This window comes from Orycteropus afer, unplaced genomic scaffold (assembly GCF_000298275.1).
Source record: "Orycteropus afer afer isolate SDZICR_OR568_19922 unplaced genomic scaffold, OryAfe1.0 scaffold00020, whole genome shotgun sequence".
NCBI lineage: Eukaryota > Metazoa > Chordata > Mammalia > Tubulidentata > Orycteropodidae > Orycteropus > Orycteropus afer.
In genome coordinates this window covers 11465979-11488250 of record NW_006921607.1, presented here as the reverse complement: position 1 = coordinate 11488250, position 22272 = coordinate 11465979, and the positions used below count along the sequence as shown (strand labels likewise).

General features: G+C 44.5%; 1 protein-coding gene across 1 annotated transcript in view; it reads right to left on the bottom strand.

The window, feature by feature from the left end:
- Positions 1-15440, bottom strand: part of CEP250 (centrosomal protein 250) — a 46801-nt gene extending 31361 nt beyond the window's left edge. Inside the window, exons 1-11 of the mRNA XM_007934734.2 lie at positions 15255-15440; positions 14711-14767; positions 13535-13617; positions 13144-13309; positions 7618-7724; positions 6851-7102; positions 4939-5035; positions 2598-2699; positions 1937-2098; positions 1210-1388; positions 722-904 (exon numbers count right to left, since the gene is read on the bottom strand). Coding sequence (XP_007932925.1) covers positions 722-904; positions 1210-1388; positions 1937-2098; positions 2598-2699; positions 4939-5035; positions 6851-7102; positions 7618-7724; positions 13144-13309; positions 13535-13617; positions 14711-14767; positions 15255-15440 — 1574 coding nt within the window. The remainder of the gene's footprint in view (positions 1-721; positions 905-1209; positions 1389-1936; positions 2099-2597; positions 2700-4938; positions 5036-6850; positions 7103-7617; positions 7725-13143; positions 13310-13534; positions 13618-14710; positions 14768-15254) is intronic.
- Positions 15441-22272: the final 6832 nt, after the last annotated feature.

The following is a 22272-nucleotide window of genomic DNA, read 5'->3' as shown; positions in this document are numbered from 1 at the left end:
AATTTTGGTCAATGACATGAGACAAAGTATATGTGAACTGCTGTATGAAAAGTGAATTTACTCTGTAAATCTTCACCCAAATCCTAATTAAAAAAAAAAAAATATATATATATATATATATATATGTCAAGCCCAGCTCAAAGGCTACCCCCACGCCAAAGTCTTCCTGGTCCTCAACAATTAACTGTTACTCTGACAGTTCTATTTAACCTGTATTTCACCTAGCCTCATGTCAGTTGGCTGTTTACTTGTCTGTCTTCCGCACTAGACCATGCTCCCCACTAGACTAATGCCTCACCCATTGTGGATGCTCAGCAAAGTCTGAGTGAACTTTCTGTATTCATCTTTCTGCAAAGGAAGGAGCAACAGATAATCGGAACCCACTGCAGGCTAGGCTTCAATGTCCTCCATTTTCTAAGAGAAGAGCATGAGCAGGGGTGAGGGACAGTACAGAATCGAAGGGAAGGCCAGGCCCCAGTGAGGACAACATGGAAAACTTACCCCAAACCAAACCCACTGCCATTGAGTTGGTTCCAACTCATAGCGACTCTATAGTACAGAGCAGAACTGCCCCATAGGGTTTCCAAGGCTGTAAATCTTTACGAAAGCAGACTGCCTCATCTTTCTTCTGCAGAGCAGCCAGTGGGTTCAAACTGCTGGCCTTTTGGTTAGCAGCCAAATGCTTTAACCACTGTTTCACCAGGGTTCCTGGCACACTTACAGGCGCTCCTTTTCACGGACGGCCAGGTGCAGCTCCTCCTGCTGCTCCTCTTTCTCCCCCTGAGCAGAGTCCCCCTGCAGCTGAAGCTCCATGTTTGCCCTTCGCAGTCGCCAAGCCTCCTGCTCCAGCACTTCCAGTTGCTGCTGCAGCCCTTCCCTGGCCTTCTCCAGGAGCTCTCGCTCCCTGGAAGAACAGAGAAGCAGATGAGCACAGACCTTGCGACTCAAAATCCTTCCTAAAAGCAGATATCATGGGGTCAAAGGAAAGAGGTGCTAGTTTTCTTTAAATATCTCATCTTCCCTTTTGGGTGGGAAACCTTTTCTATAACCATCAAGAGCTAGCACTGAGTGGCAAGAACAAGCAGCAGCCAAAGCCCGGCAGCCCTGAGTGGCCCTGGGTCTCAGGGAGGGCAGAGTCAGCCGACTGAAAGCACAATGGGAGTGGACTGAGACCAGAGCTGGAGGCTGGAGGAACCGCCTGATGCTCACTTGCTGAGAGAGTCCACCTCTCCCTGGAGGTCCACAGTTTGCCCTGCCAGGGTGTCCCGCTCCCCAGTGAGCATCTGTAGCCGCTGTCGCAAGGCCTCGCCCTCTTCCTCCCACTGCTCATGCTGCTGCTGCAAGAAGCTCATAGCTTCCTGACAGCCAGAAAGCTGCTGCCTCAGGTCCTACGGAGAGAGAGAAACATAAACGGAGAGATGGGCCAAAGAAAAAGGGGAAAGTAGAGATGCCACCAGCCCCAATGCAAGGCTGGGCAAGTGGGCTGGTGCAGCAAGGGTAAGCTGAGAAAAGATATCACAAGTTGAGGAAACAAAAGATGAGAGGTTACTGGCCTTCTGTGGCTCCTATAGTCTAAGAGTTCATTATCTACAACTGTTTTGTGGCCCGGGGGCTCTGGGAAAGCACAGGGGTACAGTGACATGGGGGAAAGTGTTGCTGTGACCCTCAGAGTGAGGGAACACTTACCCATGCTCTCCCAGCACTCTGGCTGCAATGTCTGCACAGTGGTATGTGGCATGCACCACTGGCATGGAGACTGTGTCTGTTATCCACAAGCACAATTGGGCAGACACAGACAGATTCTAACGAGCCTTCTGGGATGCTAACAAAGCAACTCAACAAAGTGAAAGGGCCAGTCCAGGCGGGGGGCTACCTGGGACACAAATAAGTTTAGATACCCCTCCTGTGGCTGAGGAGCAGCGCTAGGGATTCTCACCTGCACGGCCTGGCGTCTCCGGGTCAGCACTGAACGCACTAGAGTAAGAGCCTTGTCTGGGTCCTGAGGGTCAAGCTGGGAGAAGAAGCCACTGGAGTCCAACTCCAAGGAGCTCTCATGACCACAGCCTTGGGCCATATTGTCCCTTTCTTCCACCATGGCCTGAAACCCAACACAGGGCATCACTACCCTACTGACTAAGACCTAGAGTCATAGAGAGGACTTAGTCTACAACCTGGACACACCAGATGTCTTCCTTCTCAACTCCTCTCTGTAGGCATTAGGAGTGGGGGGTTTCAGGGCAAAAAAGCCTGGTTCCTTCAGCTCTCCACTTTTGGTTCCCCAAACCTAGGCCTAGCAACAGGGACAGAACACTCCCTGATACAATAACAAATGACGTAAGGAAGACAGAGGAGGGTAGTGAGTTATGGAGGCCAGAATCCAACCTCTGGCATGAGAACTATAACTGACAACAGGAACGAGGTACTGTCTAGACATGAAAGCATAGCTACCCTCTCATTTAGGGTTCCAATCTTTAAATACACTCAAAGAACTCACCCCCATAAGTCCCTAAGCCCAAACACGTACAGACAGTAGAAATCCAGGCATGACTGAGAGGAGAGTAATGAGGTAGAATCTGGAACAAGAGGCTCACCAGTACCTGGGTTATATCCTTGATCACCTGCTGTAAAGACAGCTTCTCCTCTTGGGCATTCCTACTAAGAGATGCCTCATGTTCCATTAATTCTGTATGATTTGTCTCCTGAACAGGGAACAAAGCAGAGTCTATGAGCCAAACTCTCAGAAAAGAATTTATAATTCCTAGTCCCACACTAACTAAAGTTTCAATCTGTCTATTCCATCAGCTCTGTTTTTTTCACGGACCACACATGAACCCTAATGCTGTCCTCAAGAGTCTTCAGCCAGTGATTAAGAGTTCAGATTAAGTCATTAAGAGCTCCACACTAGTCACCCTAGATTCGAGCTCTCTCACTTTCTAGCTTGGTAACCTTAGGCAACTGCTTCTTTGAGTGTTAGTTTTCTTCTCTTTAAAATAGGGATAATACCCACTGAAAATCACTAACATCAGGGTAGACATGTTAACTTGAGCGAAGGGAAAAGCAATACACAGTAAGAGAAAGGTCAACACAAAATGATCAAGGCAGTGGAATAAATAGAAAGGAGCACAAGCATTAAAGGCAACAAAGGTGAATACTATTATATACACAATCCTACAATAACAGTAACAAAAAGAATCTACACATGGATACATAGACACACAAGCTGAACAGGAGTGGGAAGGTGAATGGGATTAAAAAAATCAAATAAAATAAGAATAAGAATAGCAACTACTTCATAGATTCACAGATTTGTTCTCAGGTTTAACTTAACCAACGCATTAAAATTACTCAACCCAGTGCCCGGCATAAAGCAAGGGCTCAATAAATATGAGTTATTATTGCATGGGGAGATGGTTGCTGTCTCTGCACAGCAAAGTGATGCTTGGGGCCTACGAATAAACCAGAGAAACCTCTGGCCCCAAAGCTAGAAACAGACTCAAGATTTCCTCTCTACCTACCTATGTTTGTGTTGGGGAAGGCCTAAGGACATAGGGCACCCCAAAGGCCCAGTCTGGCCTACAGCTATGTTTTGTTTCGTCTACACCAAATCTAAGGAGCCCTCGTGGTGCAACAGGTAAGCACTGGGCTGCCAACCAAAAGGAGAAAGATGTCTGCAGGAGAAAGACCTGTAGTCTGCTTCCACAGAGATCACAGCCAAGAAAATCCTAGGGGGTAGTTTTACTCGGTCACCTGGGGTCGCCATGAACCAGAACTGACTCAACAGCATCCAACAGCAATAACATAAAATCAGAAGCTACATTCAAAAAGTGAGATAATTTGCATAAAAATTTGAATTTTTGTCTTCTCTCAAAATCTTCACAAATGGACTATATCCAGCCCCCATTCCTACACAGCAACAGTTAACTGAAGCTGCAAAGTGGACGTCTCCTTTAGATGAGACATGCATTCTCAGCTTCCTGCAGTCCCTTCCACACCTCCGTGTTTCCTCAATACTGAGGTCAAGAGTCCCCTGCAGTGTTGAAAGCTCAGCACCAGAAAACCAGATTCTTCCAGGGGAGCCACTTCACTCCTTCATATTACCTAGGCCCTACAGACATCTGAATTTGCAAATTCCTGCCCCCAAATCAACCAAATAGGCAAAAATAAGTCTGGTTCCCAGCTGATCCCAGCTTGGATGAGAAGATTATATGGGTGTACATGTGGACAGGGGTTCAGGATCCACCTAAATTCAGAGATCTGAAAATTCTTAGCAATGAAAGGAAACTTGGAATCAAGCCAGAGGTTCTAATAGCCAGTCTCAGAGAATCACTTTGACAACAGTCCTGGCAGATGTTAAGCCAGTGACATAAACCTCATTCATTCATAAGACAGACTGCTCAACTACTAAACGGCTCTAATTAATCAAAATCGGCCACTCTGGAACTTCTAGTTCTTGACGCTGGTTTTGCTCACGTAGAAAACATTAAACAAGGCCACTCTCTTTCCCTCAACATCAGTCTTTCAGTTACGTGAAGGCAGCCATCAAGCTCTTCCTCCAGTCCTTTCTTCTCCAGGTTCAACACTGCTATACCCCTCAATTTTCCATGACAACATTTTGAATCTCTCTGCACATTCCTGGTGACTCACTAGGCTGCCCACGTGCTTCTTAATGAATGTGAGTGTCACTTCTCTCCAATAAGGACACACTGCATGCATACATACACAGGGATCTAGTAGGGATAGCAGACTGTTAATATTTGTTAGGCGAATAAATGAATGAGTTAGTTAACTATCAGATTCAGCCACTATTAATTTTTTTTTTTTACGTCAGGGGATTTCACAGAGGAACATTTAACTGGTACCCTGCACTACCCATCTGTAAAGGGGAAGGGAACCTACAAGCCCATTCCCAATTCCTTTCCAGAACAAAGGATCATATACCAGGATCTCCATTGTCTCTCTTAGAGCCTTTACCATCTTTTCATACTCTTCATTTTGCTTCTGAGACTGGGTCAGCAGAGCAGAGAGCTCGGTTACCCTAAAGAGAAGAGCACAGCACCGTCACCTGGGCCACTCACTCACTGCTGTGGTTAGAGCTCCTATGTAGCACACTTCAGTCCCAACACAGACACTCCCACTCCCACTGCAGCCTTCCCAGAGACCATCAGTGCCCACAGCCCCTCTGCACACCACATGATGCTATAGCCTGAACTGGGGGGAAGCCAAAAGCCACTCAGAACACATGCAGGGATTTACCACATCTCAAGGCTGGAACATGTGTTTGGGGACCCGAGGGCTGAAGGGAAGCCCTGGCCCAGGCCCTTCCAGGCCCCACTTGATCTTGAAGTCAAGTACCCTGAAGCCAATAAAAACATCAGAATTGCCCCATGGAATAGTCCCAAGGTCCCTCCAGCCCAAGGTTCTGACTTGGATAGGGGAAAAGGAGGGACAATTTGGAGGAGATCACGGTCTAGCTTCCTGATACTAAGCTCAAAGTTCAGAAATATAGCCAAATAGCTTTATCACTTAACACTACGTCTTGGAGCTCAGTGTCTGGTATTACGTGGGTAGCTAAATCAATATTTATTGAATGACAGTCATGTTTTGGGAAAGTCTTAATATTTTTATCCCTTACTAGCTGTAAGAGACTATCTTAGAATAAAGCTCTAAAAGCCTTAATTGTATGGTCATTCAATTATTGCATCATTCAACACTTATTGCCATGTCTTTTATATGGCAGGTGAATGCAAAGCATTAGAAACATAAAACTCACTAAGTCATGGCCTTTGCACTTGTACTACTCAGTGCCTCCATGACCAAAAAACAAAAGCAAAACCCCTGTAATTTATTGACACTGCCAGCAGGTGGTGACACAGCCCTACCCATGGGGGATAAATTGAACTCTGGACTAAGATTCAAATGGGGCTCTCTGCTTAAGTCCATGCCCATTTCATTATCATTTTTTAAACACTTGACTGCTAACCAGAAGGCTGGCAATTCAAACCCACCAGCCACTCCTTGGAAAGATGGTAAGGCGATCTACTTCTGTAGTGATACGGCCTTGGACACCCAAGGAGGGGTTGCTATGAGTCGGGTCAGACTCAACAGCACATAACAACAAACATTTTATTTGAAATTGTTCTTCTGGTGGTGCACTGGTTAAGCACTTGGCTGCTAATTGGAAGTTCAAACCCACCAGCAGCTTCACAGGAGAAAAAACTGCACAATCAGTTCCCATAAAGATTGTAGCCTAAGAAATCCTAGGGAGCAGGTCTACATGTATAGGGTGTTATCAGTCGGAAACAAATAGATGGCACACAACAACAAAAACAGCCTAACCAAAGAAAAGAAGGGGGGAAGGGACTACATACTCAGTAAGATAAAACTGATGCTGTAACAAACAGGCTGAAGGACCACAAGGGCAGAGTAATAATAGATCAGTTCTGCCTATCGTGCTCAGAAAAGGCTTCATAGAGGAGGTGGCACTTGAACTATGCCTTAAAGAATAAGGCAGAGAGAGAAAGGAAGGAGGCACTCCAGGTTAAAGGTCAGCACAGGAAGGCAGGGGAGCATGGAAGAGCTTGGCTGCTCAGGCAATGGCCAGTGGTTTGGTGTTGACAGAACAAACATGGAGGCATAGCTGGTTCTGTAAGTCAACAGGACAGGAAATGAGCTGCAGGATAATCTGAGGGCAGGGGCTAGTGACATGTCCCAACTGGTTTCCAACTGACTCCCTCTGGCACATCTCCTTCTCCTCTCACTGTAGGAAGGCTGCTGGCATCAATACCGCCTGTGCCTGAATCCCTGAAGGAGTCAGCTCACCCTCATGAGCTCTTCCTAGAACCCCTCTTACCGGTCCTGAAGCTCGGCCTTCTCCAGATCCCTTTGACTCTTCAGGTGTATTAACTCTTGGTTCTTCTCATGGGCTTCCTTCTCCAGCTCCTGAGTCTTGGCTAGGAGCTCCAGCAGCTGGGCCGGCTCACTCTCTTCCAGTTTCCCAGGTCCATCGGACTCCCAAGACTGTGTTCCCACAGTTAGGCGCAGACAACAGGTCAGCAGGGACCCTGAAAGCCTCATGTGCTCAGCCTTTAGCTCCGTCAGGTCTCTGAAAACAAGCAAGGAAGAGAGCATACTCCAAAAGGAGACAGGGAAGGGAACATAGAAGTCAGGCTCAATGAGACCTGAGGGATATGTCTGGGAAAAATCATCTGAATCTAAAAATTCTCCATCCAAAAACCACCATTTGTCATTGAGTCAATTCTGACTCACAACAACCCCATGTGCATCAGAGAACCGGGCTCCACAGGATTTTCAATGGCTAGTTTTTTGGAAGTAGACTGCCAGGCCTTTATTCCAAGACACCTCTGGGTACACTCAACTCCTGCACCTTTCAGTTAACAGCTGAACGTATTAAACATTTACGTGACTCAGGAACTCACATTTAGCCATCAAGTACCCCAAATAAAGCTAATCTCTCTAATGCCCTCTTTATACCATGTCTTCCCACCAACTCTTTCCTCTCCCCTCCCTACTGCCCTGATGCCTCCTTCCACAGCAGCCCACCATCATAAATCCAGAATTGGTAGGGGCAACCTCCTCCCTTCTTATCTCCACACTGACCTGTCAGTGGCTGACTTCATTTCCAGGAAGTGGCGTCGAAATGTCACCACTGCCCTCCATAGGCCGAGAAGGCGACTATGCTCCCCTTTCAGGTAGCCCTTGAAGAACTGTGTGTTTAGAAACCTGAGTCAATCAAGCTCAATTGACATAACATACTACACAAAATATTGTTCCATCTCCTACTTTGGCGAGTAGCGACTGAGATCTTAAAAGCTTGCAAACTGCCATCTAGATGCAACGATGGGTCTCTCCTCGTCCAGAGCAAAGAATGAAGAAAACCAAATATTCATAGAAACAATTAGTCCTAGCGACAGGTGCACCATGCAATCTGCAGCCTATACAACTATGAGACCAGAAGAACTAGATGGTGCCCGGCTACCACTGTCAACCACTTGGAGGATGATCTATGGAGGAGATCCTGGATACAGAGGGAAAACAATGTGGAACAAAACTCAAAATCATATGTGAAAATAAAAAGGGGGCACCAGGTTTGCTGGTCTGATAAAGCCTGGTGGAACCACTGAGGCTAGGGCCCCTGGCTGCCCTTCAGGTCTGGAATTGAACATTTACCTGAGGTAGATACACTCCTTGGAGAGAACAATCATGGGAGACAGAAGGGCTGTGTATGCACAGGAAGACAGCTCAGGGGGCAGGAGTGCATGGAGGGATGGACACAGGGAAGAGGTGACTATCAGGAGGAAGTGGGAGGGGAGCTGTTGCATTGTGGTGAATTGTGGTCAATGTCATGAGACAAAGTGTATGTGAACTGCTGTATAGAAAGTGAATTTCTCTGTAAATTTCCACCCAAATCACAGTTAAAAAGAAAAAAAGAAACAAAACCCAGGTCATACCAAAGGGCAGAGGACTGTCTTTGCCCACATAAGAGTCTTGAATTCCTTCTCATTATGGGCAGGGGGCAGGTACTTATAGGAGGTAATTATGAATGGCAGTTTATAATCATGTTATGTTGAAGGGTTTAATAAAGCTGACCGTGGGAGCTAAGGGGTCAAAAGAACCAGGATGGGAAAATGGTCTTCCTCTGAAGTAGATCAGAAAAAATCCTTTCTCCCCAAAGTCCTCGGGAGACATCATCATGCATAAGCAGTCTTAAAATCTTGAACACAAGAGGAATTTAAGGCAGACGCCATTAGTATGTTACAGCTGTGGCGCCTAAGAATAACCAAAACAACAAAACCACATCGTGTGGTGTGCTGTGACATCACCTGCACTGTAAAACACTGGGAGCCAAACAGGGTGAGACCATTTTCTAAGTAAAACTTTAGTCAAGAAAATAGACCAGCTTGAGAGCGGGTATTAACGGCAGAGGTGACCAAATAAAGTGCTTGTGGATATGTACCATATAGATACGTATACGTGTGCCTGAGTATGTATGTATATATACATATATATATATGCACACATATATGTATAATGTGTGCTGTTGTTGTTAATGCTGCTGTTGTTATGTGCCATACAATCAGTTCTGACTCACAGCAACTCTAGTGCAGCATAGTACAATATAGCCCAGTCCTGCACCATCCTCACAACCGTCGTTTTGTTTTGAGTGCACGGTTGCTGCCACTGCATCAATCCACCTCATAGAGGGTCTTCCTCTTTTTTGCTGACCCTCTACTTTACCAAGCATGATGTCCTTCTCCAGGGATCGGTCCCTTCTGATAATGTGGCCACAGCATGTGAGATGAAGTTAGCTAGCCTCACGTCCAGGAAGCATTCTGGCTGTACTTCTTCCAGAAGAAATTTGACCCTTCTTTCAGCAGTCCATGGTATACTCAGTCTTCTTTGCCAACCCCATAATTCAAAGGCATCAGTCCTCCTTCTTTCTTCCTTATTCATTGTCCAGCTTTCACGTACATGTGAGGTGACTGAAAATACCATGGCTTGGGTCAGGTGCACATCAGTACTCAAATCTTTGCCTTTTTTCAAAAAAAAAAAACACTTTAAAGAGGTCTTTTGCAAGCAGATTTGCTTAATGAAATACATTGTTTGATTTCACGACTACTGCTTCCATGGCTGCTGACTGTATATCCAAGTAGAATTAAATCCTTGACCATTTCAGTATTTTCTCTGTTTATCATGATGTTGCTTTATTGGTCCTACTGTGAGGATTTTTGCTTTCTTTGTATTGAGATATAATCTGTATTGAAGGCTGTAGTCTTTGATTTTTATCAGTATTTGCTTCAAGTCATTTTCTCTTTCAGCAAGGAAAGTTGTATAATCTCTATCTCTCAGGTTGTTAATGAGTCTTCCTTCAATACTGATGCCAAATTATTCTCCATACAGTCCAGTTTCTTGGATTATTTGCTCCGCATACAGAATGAATAAGTATTCTGGCTGTGAAAGGATACAATCCTGAAGCATACCTTTCTTGATTTTAAACTATGCCATATCTCCTAGCTCTGTTTGAACCACTGCTTCTTGGTCTATAAGGTTGCACATGAGCACAATTGTTCTGGAATTCCCCGTTCCTTGCAATGTTATCCATAATTTGTTATAGTTCAAAGTCAAATGCCTTTGCATAATCAATAAAACGCAGGTAAACATCTTTCTGGTATTCTCTGCTTTCAGCCAATATCCATCTGACATTAGAATGATATCCCCGGTTCCATGTTCTTTTCTGAAACCATCTTGGATTTCTATCAATTCCCTGTTGATGTACTGCTACAACCATTTTTAAATTAACTTCAGCAAAATTTCACTTGCATGTGATATTAATGATTTTGTTTGATAATTTCCACATCCTGTTGGATCACCTCTTTGGAATGGGCACAAATATGGATCACTTCCAGTTGGTTGGCCATGTAGCTGTCTTCCAAATTTCTTAGCATAAACACTTGAGTGTCCAGTGTTGCATCTACTTATTGAAATATCTCAATTGATATTTTGCCAATTCCTAGAGGCTTGTTTTTGGCCAATGAATTCAGTGTAGCTTGGACTTCTTCCTTCAATATCATCAATTCTTGATCATATGCTACCTCTTGAAATGGCTGAACGTTGACCAATTCTTTTTGGTACAGTATACTCCTTCCATCTTCTTTTGATGCCTCCTGTGTCATTCAGTATTTTGCCCATAGGATCAATCTTTCAATATTCAACTTGAGGCTTGATTTTTTTTTTTCAATTCTTTCAGTTTGAGAAATGCCAAGCATGTCTTCCCTTTTGGTTTTCTAATTCCAGGTCTTTGCGTATTTCATTGTATTACTTTACTCTATCTTCTTGAGCAAATCTTTGAAATCTGTTCAGCTCTTTCATCATTTTTTCCATTTGCATTAGCTACTCTAATATTCAAGAGCAAATTGCAATCTCTTCTGACAATCCATTTTGATCTTTTCTTTCTTTCTTGTCTTTTTAATGTCCTTTTACTATTTTCATATATGATGTCCCTGATGTTATTCCACAACTTATCTTCAATCATGAGTGTTCAATGCATTAAATCTATTCTTTACTTTTTATTGTAATTTGAGTGAAAGTTTATAGAGCAAATTGGTTTTCCACTTAACAATTCATGCACATATTGTCTTGTGTCACTGATTGAGATTTCCACAGTGTAACAGCACTCTTCCCACTTCCTCCCTGTCTTTAACATTTCCCTTTATCCTTCTTTCCCATCTCTTTCTGCATTCTTAGGTTTACGCCTGGGCAAAGGCTGTCCTTTTGAGCCCCTACAGGTGACTATACTAATGAGTACGCACCTTCCTGGTATTACTGCTCACCTTATAGGCCTATCACTTGGCTGACAGTTGAGCCATGGGGGTGAGTTTAGTTCCAGGTTTACAGGGTGTGTAAGAGCCATAATATCGGGGGTTCCACCAGTCTTCATCAGACCAGTAAGTCTGGACTATTTTTTTAATTATTTTGAGTTTTGGCATTCTTCTCCCACTGTATCTGGGACCTCCTATTACAATCTCTTTCAGACCAGTTAGCAGTGGTAGCCAGGCACTATCTAGTTTTTCTGGTCTCAGGGTCCTGGAGGCTGGGGTTCACATAGTCCATCAGTCCTCTGGACTAATTGTCCCCTCGAGTCTTTGATTTTCTTTACTCTTCTTTGCTTTGGATGGAGATAGACTAATAGTTGTACCTTAGACAGCCAGTCAAATCTATTCTTGAGATAGTCTCTAAATTCAGGTGCATAGTTTATAGTATCACAATAACACGCAAGCCACCACAATACAATAAAATGTCAGACAAGTGGTAGGCATACACACATATACACACACATGGTGCCCTGGTAGTGCAGTGGTTAAAGTGCTCGGCTGCCAACTGAAAGGTCAGTGGTTTGAATCCATCAGCCACTCAGTGGAAGAAAGATGTGCCAGTCAGCTTCTGTAAAGATTTTCAGCCTTTGAAACCCCAGAGAGCTCTTTTACCCTGTCTTACAGGGTTGCTATGAGTTGGAAACAACTCAGCAGCACAGAACAATAATAATAACATGCATGGAAAAAAAGACTAACAAATGACACACCTAAACGTTATCATTAGTTACCGCCAGATGCTAAGAATATCAGTTTTATTTTATTCTTCACACTTTCCTGTCTTTCAAATTCTTTATAAAAACACATATTACTTTTACAATCAGGAAGGGCAGAAAGAAAATGGTTGCACATACTTCAACCTATTTCAGGAGGCTCAGGAGGCTAGGATCTCAGAGGCAATGGGGCACAGTAACGAGAGCTAGACACATCTGTGTTGGACTCCAGGCTCTGCCACTTTTTTTAGCCACTAACTCCTCAGTTTCTATTCCCCTAACTTAATATAAGGATAATAATTTCCATACCTCATAAGGGAGCTCTGGTAGCGTAGTGCCTAAGGCACTTGAATACTAAACCAGAAGGTTGGCAGTTCAAACCCACCAGCCACTCCTCGGAAGGAGGATGGGGCAATCTACTTCCATAGTGATACTGCCTTGGAAACCCAAGGAGGGGTCGCTATGAGTCAGGTCTGACTCGACGGCACATAACAACAACAACAACAACAACATACCTCATAAGGCCATGGTGAGGATAAAAGAATACAACAAATGTCAGATGTTAAGCACAGTGCCTAACACACAGTAGATGCTCAGGAATTGGGAGCTGTTGCCATTATTATAGATTTATAATGAGGGTTAAGTGACATAACCTATATAAGTCATTTAGCAGGATGCCTGGGACAGAGCAAAGCTCAGAAAACTTTAGTTTCCCAGGGCTCATATCTGGTCTTTCTTTCCTGTGCAGACCTCGAGACTAGTGGTATCAGTAAGCTTTCAGATCCACCAAATCTAAGCTAGTCACTTTTGTAGGAACAAAGTTACTTTGAGTGTCACGCCATCACGCCACGTGCCAGCAAAACCTAGATTAGGCAGGTAAGGGCAGAACCAAGCTGAAGGTCCGTGAGGTCAGAGCTACCTGTATGGGTTGTGGCAGTTCAGTTTCCACCCAAGCCCTAAAGTTAGTCCCTTCCAGCACTGACCAGGGCATTGCCCAGAGTGCAATGCCCTCTTCCCGCACTCTTAACTCCTGTTCCTCCTACCTCCTGCTCCATCCGCCACTGGCTCTCCTTCCTCATTAGTTCATCCCGGGCTCGGCTCCAGTCTACTGTCAATTTTTCCACATCTTCCCGAAGGGCTTTATTCACCACATCAGCTTTCTCCACGTGCAGCCGAAGCTGAGTGTTCACCTCTGCTAGACTTTCACACCTGCACTGGGAAGGGGTGGGAGCAAGTGCAAGATAAAAGTCTGGTCCAACCCTTGGACCTCTTGGAGTAAGATGACAACCGGTGGAATTTTCCACTGCCAGGAATTAAAGGCTAAGGCTGAAGACCGTCGTTCTAATCCACGTTAGCCTTCAGGGCAGAGGTTTCCCACCAGTCTTGTCCACCCACTGGCCAATCACCCAAGCCCAGGAATCTGGGGTCCATCACCTCTGTTGCTCATCCTCCAATCGGATTAGCAGCTGTTCCAGGTTTGGTTCCTCCACACTTTCCCACCTCTGAGGGATTGGTCCCTTGGTCAGACAGAGATAAGCTTTATTTACCTTAGACCAACTCCCTGCTGTCCCTTCAACACCAGCCTAACCTCTTTTAATTTTCTCTCCCCCTTGTTAGCAATATTCTCCTTTTCTCAATCACTGTATCCTGAAAGCAAATCTACTGCATTTCTCTTTCCCAAAGTAAACAGTGACCCCCTTCTGAAAGATAGCATTTGGTAATGAAAAGAACATTCAACCTAAGAATCATCTCCCTTTCACTAATGGCCTTGGAAGATTATTTAACTTTTCATAGTATCTTCAGCTACAAAATGAAGGTGATGGCATTTTCCTCAGAAAGCTGCTTTGTAGATTAAGGGACATAACTATATGACAATGCCTAATGGTGCCTGGTCTATTCATAGAAAATGCTCAATACATTTTGTTCTTTTTCTTTCTCTGAAAGAACTTTCTGAGGGGAATGGGAGCTGGTGCAAAGAGGGAGCTGGAACAAAGACAGAACCTGGGTTTTCAAAGCCAGTTCTGCCCAATCAACAACAGAAATAAATCCTTAGGCCACAAACATGGTTACAGGCCCCCAAAGAAACACCTCTCTCTAAGACAGATGAACACTGACACCTGGTGGAAGAAAAATGTATTTCTTCTACTTCCGTATTTTTTTCCAATCTGAGTCCCTGCGTGGTGCAAATGATTAATGAGCACAGCTGCTAACCAAAAGGTTAGTGGTTCAAGTCTGCTCAGAGCAGCCTCGGAAGAAAGGTTTGGCAATCCACTTCTGAATCCCCACTGAAAACTCCAGGGAGCACAACTCTGACACACAGGGGGTTGCCATGAGATGGAATCAACTCGAAGGCAAATGTTCTTTCCCAATTTTATTAAGTTTCCTGAAACTGAATCTTATCCTTAGAGAGCAAAGGGTTGGAATGTGACATGCTGAGAACAGCTAGATCCAATGAAGATAGCTGTGTGATAAAGCTCGCAAGGACTGAAGAAAGAGTGACATCTACCAAATACCCTCTCATCGAACCCCAGCCTCCTTCAGTCAGCAAATGAAATCAAACAAGCATATTCACTGAGGTCTCACGGGAGCACAGAACTTAGCCTCACTCACCCCAGTGGCTTCCAGCCGCTTCTCCAGCTCTTGGCACCAGTTCCTGTACTGCAACACCTGTGGCAAATTAGAGCAGGTCCTGGGTAATGGGGACAGCTGGCGTGAACAGTCAGTCCATACCAAAGAAACCCAACCCCATCACCCTTCCCCCAGGATCGAACCTATTGGGGATAGGGGAACTGGATGACGAGTGAGGGAAAGCCATAGCATCTTATAGCTTCTTCTTGGGCATTTAAATAATACTTCTAAATGCCTTTTATATCCGCTTTGGAACCAGAATACTCAGGTTCAGGTTTTAGCTCTCGACTAGGAAAGCACATGTAAACAACTAACTCAACCCTCGCAGTCTCATCTTTAAAAGGGACGTAATAGATAGCTCATGGGGTAGTTGGAAGCATCAAAGGAGAAGTTGAATATGAAATATGAAAGGTCTGGACTCCATTCCCACCACGTGACTCTGCCTCCAGCAACCCTTATCCCCACTTGGCACCTAGCTCTGTGGGGCACTCTTCTCTCTCCCTCTCAGAAAATGCAGCTGTCTCACCTTGGCCTGCAGCTTCCTCACGAGGGTTGCTTGCCTCTGCTGGGCCTCCTGGGAGCTCTTCAGCTTTCGCCAGGAGGCTGCCTGGTTCTCTGCCATCTGCTGTTGAAGTGCCAGCACTTGCCCCTCCAGCACCAACTGCAGTGACTGGGGCTTCATGCTGTTCAAGCCAGGGCCTCCTGTCTCCATGGGCACCAGACAGTAAGGCCACACGCCCCGAGGCAGCCAGAGGCTGCTCACTCCCAGCAGTCTCTAAACATTGCTGTGCTACTTCGACAGCCTTTTGAGCTGGGGACCAAAACACACAGCAGAATTGAAAGGACCACTTAGGTGACTATGACTCAAATGTACTCAACACACACTCACGAAGCTTGGCAAAGCTGGGTTAGAGAGAGTAAACAGGCTCCTTTACAACAGCACTCTTCAGAACCTTTAAAATACTCATAGTCTTCAACATAAGGAGCTCTGGTGGTGTAGTGGTTAAGGCATTTGGTTGCTAACCAAAAAGTCAGTGGTTTGAACCCACCAGATGCTCTGCAGCAGAAAGACAAGGTGGTCTGCTTCTGTAAAGATCGACAGCCTTTGAAACCCAATGGGCATCACTATGAGATGGATTGACACGGTGGCTGTGATGATGGGCTCAAGTATAGCAGGGATTGTGGGGCTGGCGCGGGATCGGGCAGTGTTTCGTTCTGCTGTGCATGGGGTCGCTATGAGTCGGAAACGACTTGACGGCACTTAACAACAACAACAACAACAACATGAGTTAGAAATTGACTCTATGGCAGTATTTTTACTCTTTAATATGGACGCTATGAGTCAGAATCGATTCAAGGACAATAGGTTTTGGTTGATCTCTTAAGGAAGCCTGGGTGATATAAATGGTTACAATGCTTGGCTGCTAAATGAAAGGCTAGAGGCTCGAGTTCGCCCAGAGACGCTTCAGAAGACAGGCCCGGTGATCTACTTGCAGAACATCAGCCACTGAACAGTCTATGGAGCACAGTTCCACTCCGACACACTTACAGTCACTGTGAGTCAGAACTGACTCGATGGCACCTGGTTTACTGGTAATCTCTAAGAAGGGGCTGTGATCAGCAGCATCTCCCAAATTATTTGACCATAAGACAAGGTCCACACTAGACCGAGAGCTCCTAGTTCACCACTGCACCCCTAGTGTCTAGCACAAATGACAAACATTTGTCAAAAGAAACATTGAAGATGCTCTTACTCTCTCAGGGGAGACAGATACAAACAATCACAGTACAGTGTGGTATGTGCAAAAATAACAGAGACATCACAGGAGCATACAGAAACACTAAGGAAGGGCAAAGAGGCCCTGGAGGCTGTGTGGTTAAAGCTCTTGGCTACTAACCAAAAGGTTAGCAGTTCAAACCCCCCAGCAACTCCCCAGGAGAAAGATATGGCAGCCTGCTTCCGTGAAGATTACAGTCTTAGAAACCCTATGGGGCAGTTCTTCTCTATGAGTGGGAATCAGCAATGGTAAGGAAGGGCACTTAGCCCAGTCTGGGGGGCTGTGAGCTGTGTGAATCACAATCATCATAGTTAATACTTGCTGAGTGCTTCTATGGGTCAGTCACTTTGTTAGGTACTTTACATGCATTATGTCATTTAGTTAGTACAAGAATCTTGGAAGCTTCCAGTGCCTTTTCATCACACTTCAGGTTAAGTGTTACTACAATTCTTGACATATAGAGGAGGAAACCGAGGCTTAGAAAGGTTAAAATCAACTTGTTCCAGGTCACACGCTGGTATGTGGTATATCGTGAATTTGAACACAAGCAGTCTGACTCTCTGACAAAAAGCAGTGACAGACAGGCATTCCAGGCAGGGGACCCAAATGAGAGGGAAGAAAGAACCCACTGTAGCAGGATGACAAACTCTCCTGACCCACCAAGAGGTGAGCCACACAGGACAATGGGCCATAGGCAGGCAGGGGAGGCCAGCCTAACCTGGGAGATGGGGAGGCACAGTGATAAGGAAGAGTTTTTTTTTTTTATTAGGATTTGGGTGAAGATTTATTTACAAAGTAAATTCACTTTTCATACAGCAGTTCACATATACTTTGTCTCATGTCATTGTCCAAAATTTACAATGCAGCAGCTCCCCTCCCACTTCTTCCCCATAGTTACCTCCTCCCAGTGTCCATCCCTTCATACTCTTCTGCACCCTGAGCTATCTCCCTGTGCATAAGCAGCCCTTCCTTCTCCCATGATTGTTCTCTCCAGGGCGTGGTGTCTACTTGAGGTAAATGTTTAACTCACATGCCTGTACTTTGTTTGGCTGGAAACCACAGTTGTGGGTTCAATTCCAGACCTGAAGGGCAGCTAGGGGCCATAGTCTCAGTGGTCACACCAGGCTCTATTGGACCAGCAAACCTGGTCCCCAATAAGGAAGAGTTTTGAGCGCTCATTCAAGTTCTGCCTCTAATGGGCTCTGTGACCTCAGGCATGTCACTTCCCTTTCACTCCTCATCCAAAAATGAGGCACGCAGCTACATGACCTCTGAGTCTCTCAGATCTCTAAATCCCATGATAATCCTATAATAACAGGTGGGAAATAGGACAGGTTAGAGTTTTCTCATTTTATTAGCCCTGAGACTCTCATCATCAGGGTTAAGTAAAGTCTATACTTCCAACCCCCTACGCAGAGACTGTTATACACAGTAAATGCAAATCTAACATTTGCACACACCAGAGGGAGCTTCAGGGGCCCCAAATCCTTTAATGCACAAAACTGCTGATCTTCTATATCCTGGCTCAAGTGCCCCTCCTGTATGCTCTCCCAGATGTGTCTGGAAGAGTTCATCACTTCTGTGTCCTACATGATACTGTGTCATGGACAATGCAGAATGAAAAGTTGTGTGTAGGTCTCACTCCTGGCAGATATGAACCCTTGGCCAGAGGTTATAAATCAGTGGCCTGCAGGCTCTTTTCTTTTCTTTCTTTGTGCTTTGGGTGAAAATTTACAAAGCAAATTTGTTTTATATTCACCAGTTCATGCACATTTGATTCCATAGCCCCATTACCATCCTCAACCATAAAAACCTCTCCTGCCTTCTCCTCCCTGTGACTACCCACCCCCCGCCCGGTGCCCTTAACTATGCTCTCCTGTCTGTCCAGCTTTCCCTCTATGTGCATGCTGCCCCTCTTGTGTCTCATGGCTAACTGATCCAAGGGGTCCACCTCCCTAGAGCAGGTGGGTGCATCTCCCTGGGGTAGGTGTTCTGCAGGTAGGTCTTTCTACTGTTCAGCTGAGAGCCAGCCCTGGAAGTGAGTCCATTTCTAGGCCCAAAGGTTAAGCTGGGGCCATAGTCTCAGGGGTTTCACCAGTCTCTACCCAACGAGTAATTCTGGTCATTTTTGTGTTTTTGAATTTTGTTCCATATTTTTCCTCCCACTCTATCCAGCATCTCCAGTTTTGTTCCCCTTCTGAGTGGCTGGCATTGGTAGCTGGGTACCATCTAGTTCTTCTGGTCTCAGGGTCATGAGGCTGAGGTCCTCACGGTCCATCTTATCTTTGGACTAATTGTTTCCAGATGACTTTGATTTTCTTTACTCCTCTTTGCTCCAGACCAGAGGAGACCGATAGTTGTGCTTAGATGGCCGCTGGACAGCTTTTTAAGACCCCAGTCGCTAGTCACCAAGGTAGGTCTGCAGGCTTTTTCAACTATCGTGTGGCCCACACAATGGCTTGTAAAAATTCAAACTAAGTGCCAACATTTCCTATTGGGAGAATTCATAGAAAAACCCAAATCTCTGGCTCACCCACCACCTATTCTCCCCCTCACAATGATATCAGACTTCCATCAATTATCATCACACTTGTGCTATTGTTTTCTCGTAAGATTTACAGAATAATCAACTATATGAGACCAAAAGTGCAACATCTGCTATATGAGATCAACAAGTGCAACCAAGGATGAGATGGCAGGAGGGGACAGGAAAGCCAGATGAATAGAAATGAGGAACTCAGGGAGGAAAAGAGGAAAGTGCTGCCACGTTGTAGGGATTGCAACAAATGGCACAGAACAATTTGTGTATGAATTATTGATTAGAAAACTAATTTGTTATGTAAACTTTTACCTACAGCACAATAAAATGTTCAAAAAAAAAGAAAAGTTACAGAGGAGGCTTCACTTTTCTCATTTATGTTGTCTGCTGGGCAAACAAAGATAGCTGAGTTTGCAGAGCCTATGTTAGTAGTAGGGAAAGTGAATAAAGTAGGAAGAGGAAAGTGACACCAGTAAAGGCTTGATGGAACCAACACCCACCTGCCTCTTCCAAGCCTCTAACCCAGGGTAATACAGCCTTCTCCCACACTCCTAACATCCTCCTTTTCTGCCCTTCCCTTCCACCGAGGCTGTATCAACCAGTTCACCATGGCTCTGTGAAATGCTGGCTCTGCTGAATTAAATGGAGCTCAATCCCTCTTTGCCAGCTAGAGACATAAACCTCCCAGGAAAACTGCTCTGTATCCCAGGATTTCTGCCAACACTCTACCAATAATGGTAGATCTCAATTTCTCCAAGGGAAGTGAGTAGTCTTTTCTCTCCTAATTCCATGAGGGTCAAGTCAGGATTTTGCACACACAGTGGGAGTTTCAGGAGTCTAAAGGCCGCCTCAAGGAGCCCTGGGGGTGCAATGGTTAAGTGCTTGAGTGCTAACCAGCAAGGCTGGCGGTTCAAACTCACCCAGCTGACAATCTCCCTTAAAGATCACATGAGGTCACTGTAAGTCGAAATGGACTTGATGGCACCTAACAATAACAATTTGGGACAGCTCTGGTAGCATAGTGCCTAAGGTTCAAACCCACCAGCCACTCCTCTGAAGGAAGATGAGGCAATCTACTTCCGTAGTGATACTGCCTCAGGAAACCCAAGGAGGGGTCGCTATGAGTCGGGTCTGATTCAACGGCACATAACAACAACAACAACAACAACAATAACAAAGGACTTCTCATGCTCCATTGACTTCTTACCCCCAAATACTAGGTTGAGCCAAGTGAAATTGCCAATATTTACCCATACTTTCACCTACAAAAATGACAATCTCATGTAGATAAATCTAGTATCTCCATAAGCAGCCCTGCCATAGTTCACAGAATTCTCCTATCAAATCCTCTTTTAGAATAAGGCTGCTGTTAACATGCACACATTATTTGGGAAAGTGATAATAAATTAGTAATACTCTAGCAGAAAAAAATGGAAGTATATTAGAATACCATGATTTTACTTTAGCAGATAATTTAAATTTTTTAATATTTTCATATATATATATATATATATATATATATATATGCATGCCCCACTTATCTCAAAAAGTGACTTGAAATTGTAACAAATGTACCATGCTAATGTAAAATGATGATAAAACAGGAAGCTGAATGGAGGGTATATGGAAACTCTCTGTACAATGTAAATCTAAAACTATTCTACAAAATAAGTTTATTTTTTAAAATGATTGAAGTGTTTTACGATTGTTGTTGTTGTCAGGTATCGAAAAGTCGATTTTAGACTCATAATGACCCTATATGACAGAGCAGAACTGTCCCCATAGGGTTTTCTAGGCTGGAGTCTTTATAGAGCAAATCACCAGGTCTTCTTCGTAGGGTCAAACCACTAATCCTTCGGTTACCAGCTGAGAGCTTAACTGTTGTGCCATCTTGGTTTATGATTAAAACCTCCAAAAATCCTCATAAGCTATAAAACTGCAAATTACCTAAAACAAGAAGAAAAAGATGGAGGGGACAGAGAAAAACTATATCAAGAATCTTTCTGAAATTGAGATTTACCTCTGAGGTTCCTCAAGATGTAGTATGGAAAAAGAGTTTGCTCTGTAAACTTCCACCCAAATCACAATAAAAATTAAAAAAAAAAAAAAAAAGATGCAGTTCCACACCCTGTTATTAACACACTGTGAGGTCCACCAGGGAATAAACCAGCAGAGTTCCAAAGGAAAGGTAGGTTTCCATGTTCCTCGGGGAAAAGGAAAAGGCCAGTAGCTGGCAAATGGTTAACAGACACTGGGTTTGATTCAAATGAGATAATTAATGGGCATCAGTGTACTTTGTAAGCTGTGCTAAATAGATGCTATCATTAATGCAGGAACAGGGAAAGGATTTATTTCTTTTATACACAAATTTATCTGATAGACATTCATGAAGTCCAACCCAATATCAGGCACTCTCCCACAGTAGTATTGAAATGAACAAGACCTACTTCCTAATGTTGTTAAAATCAGACTGAAAAGGTCAAGAACCTTCCTAAAGACCAAGGGCCACCTCTGAACATAGACTAGGAAATAACAGAAGAGTGATACAAATTATGTAGTTAGTTCCCCCTCATCCAAAATACTCCAAAAAGAATATTTAAATTAAAAATATTCAAAGTTAAAAACAGCAATGACATCACTTAAACTTGGAGTAGAGGTGTAAAGGTTACCAAGACCAAGGCAGGGACAGGTATTACTAAATATAATTTATCACTTAAAGCAAAAAGGTGGGGGGGGGGGCGGATGACACTCAAAGGCACAGACATTTTATTCTCTGAGCAAAGAAACCATATATATTTGTCTGAAGATATAATTTGTTTGAATTGTATTTCATAAAAATAATAATTTAAAAATACAGCACGAAGCTCCTTATATAAATCTGCTTCTCCTTTGGAGCTTGGCTAGTTCATTCCCTGGCTGATGTGACAGTGTGTTAACAAAAGAGGGCTCTCTCTCTTGGTTTTCTTCTCCCACGGGGTCCTTTGCTGGCTCCTCCTCACCTCCCCAACCTCTGAACGATGGAGGCCCCAGGGCTCGCATCTCCTACTCCTCTCCTCTCCATCGACACTCATTTCCTAGGAAATCTCACCCAATTTCACGACTTAAGATGGCACCTAGGTCTGCTGTCCAGGCCTCGCTGACTGCACGCTCCTGCTGTTACTGTTAGCTGCTGTTGTCGAGTGGATTTGGACTCAGGGCAACCCCAGGTGACAGAGCAGAACTGTTCC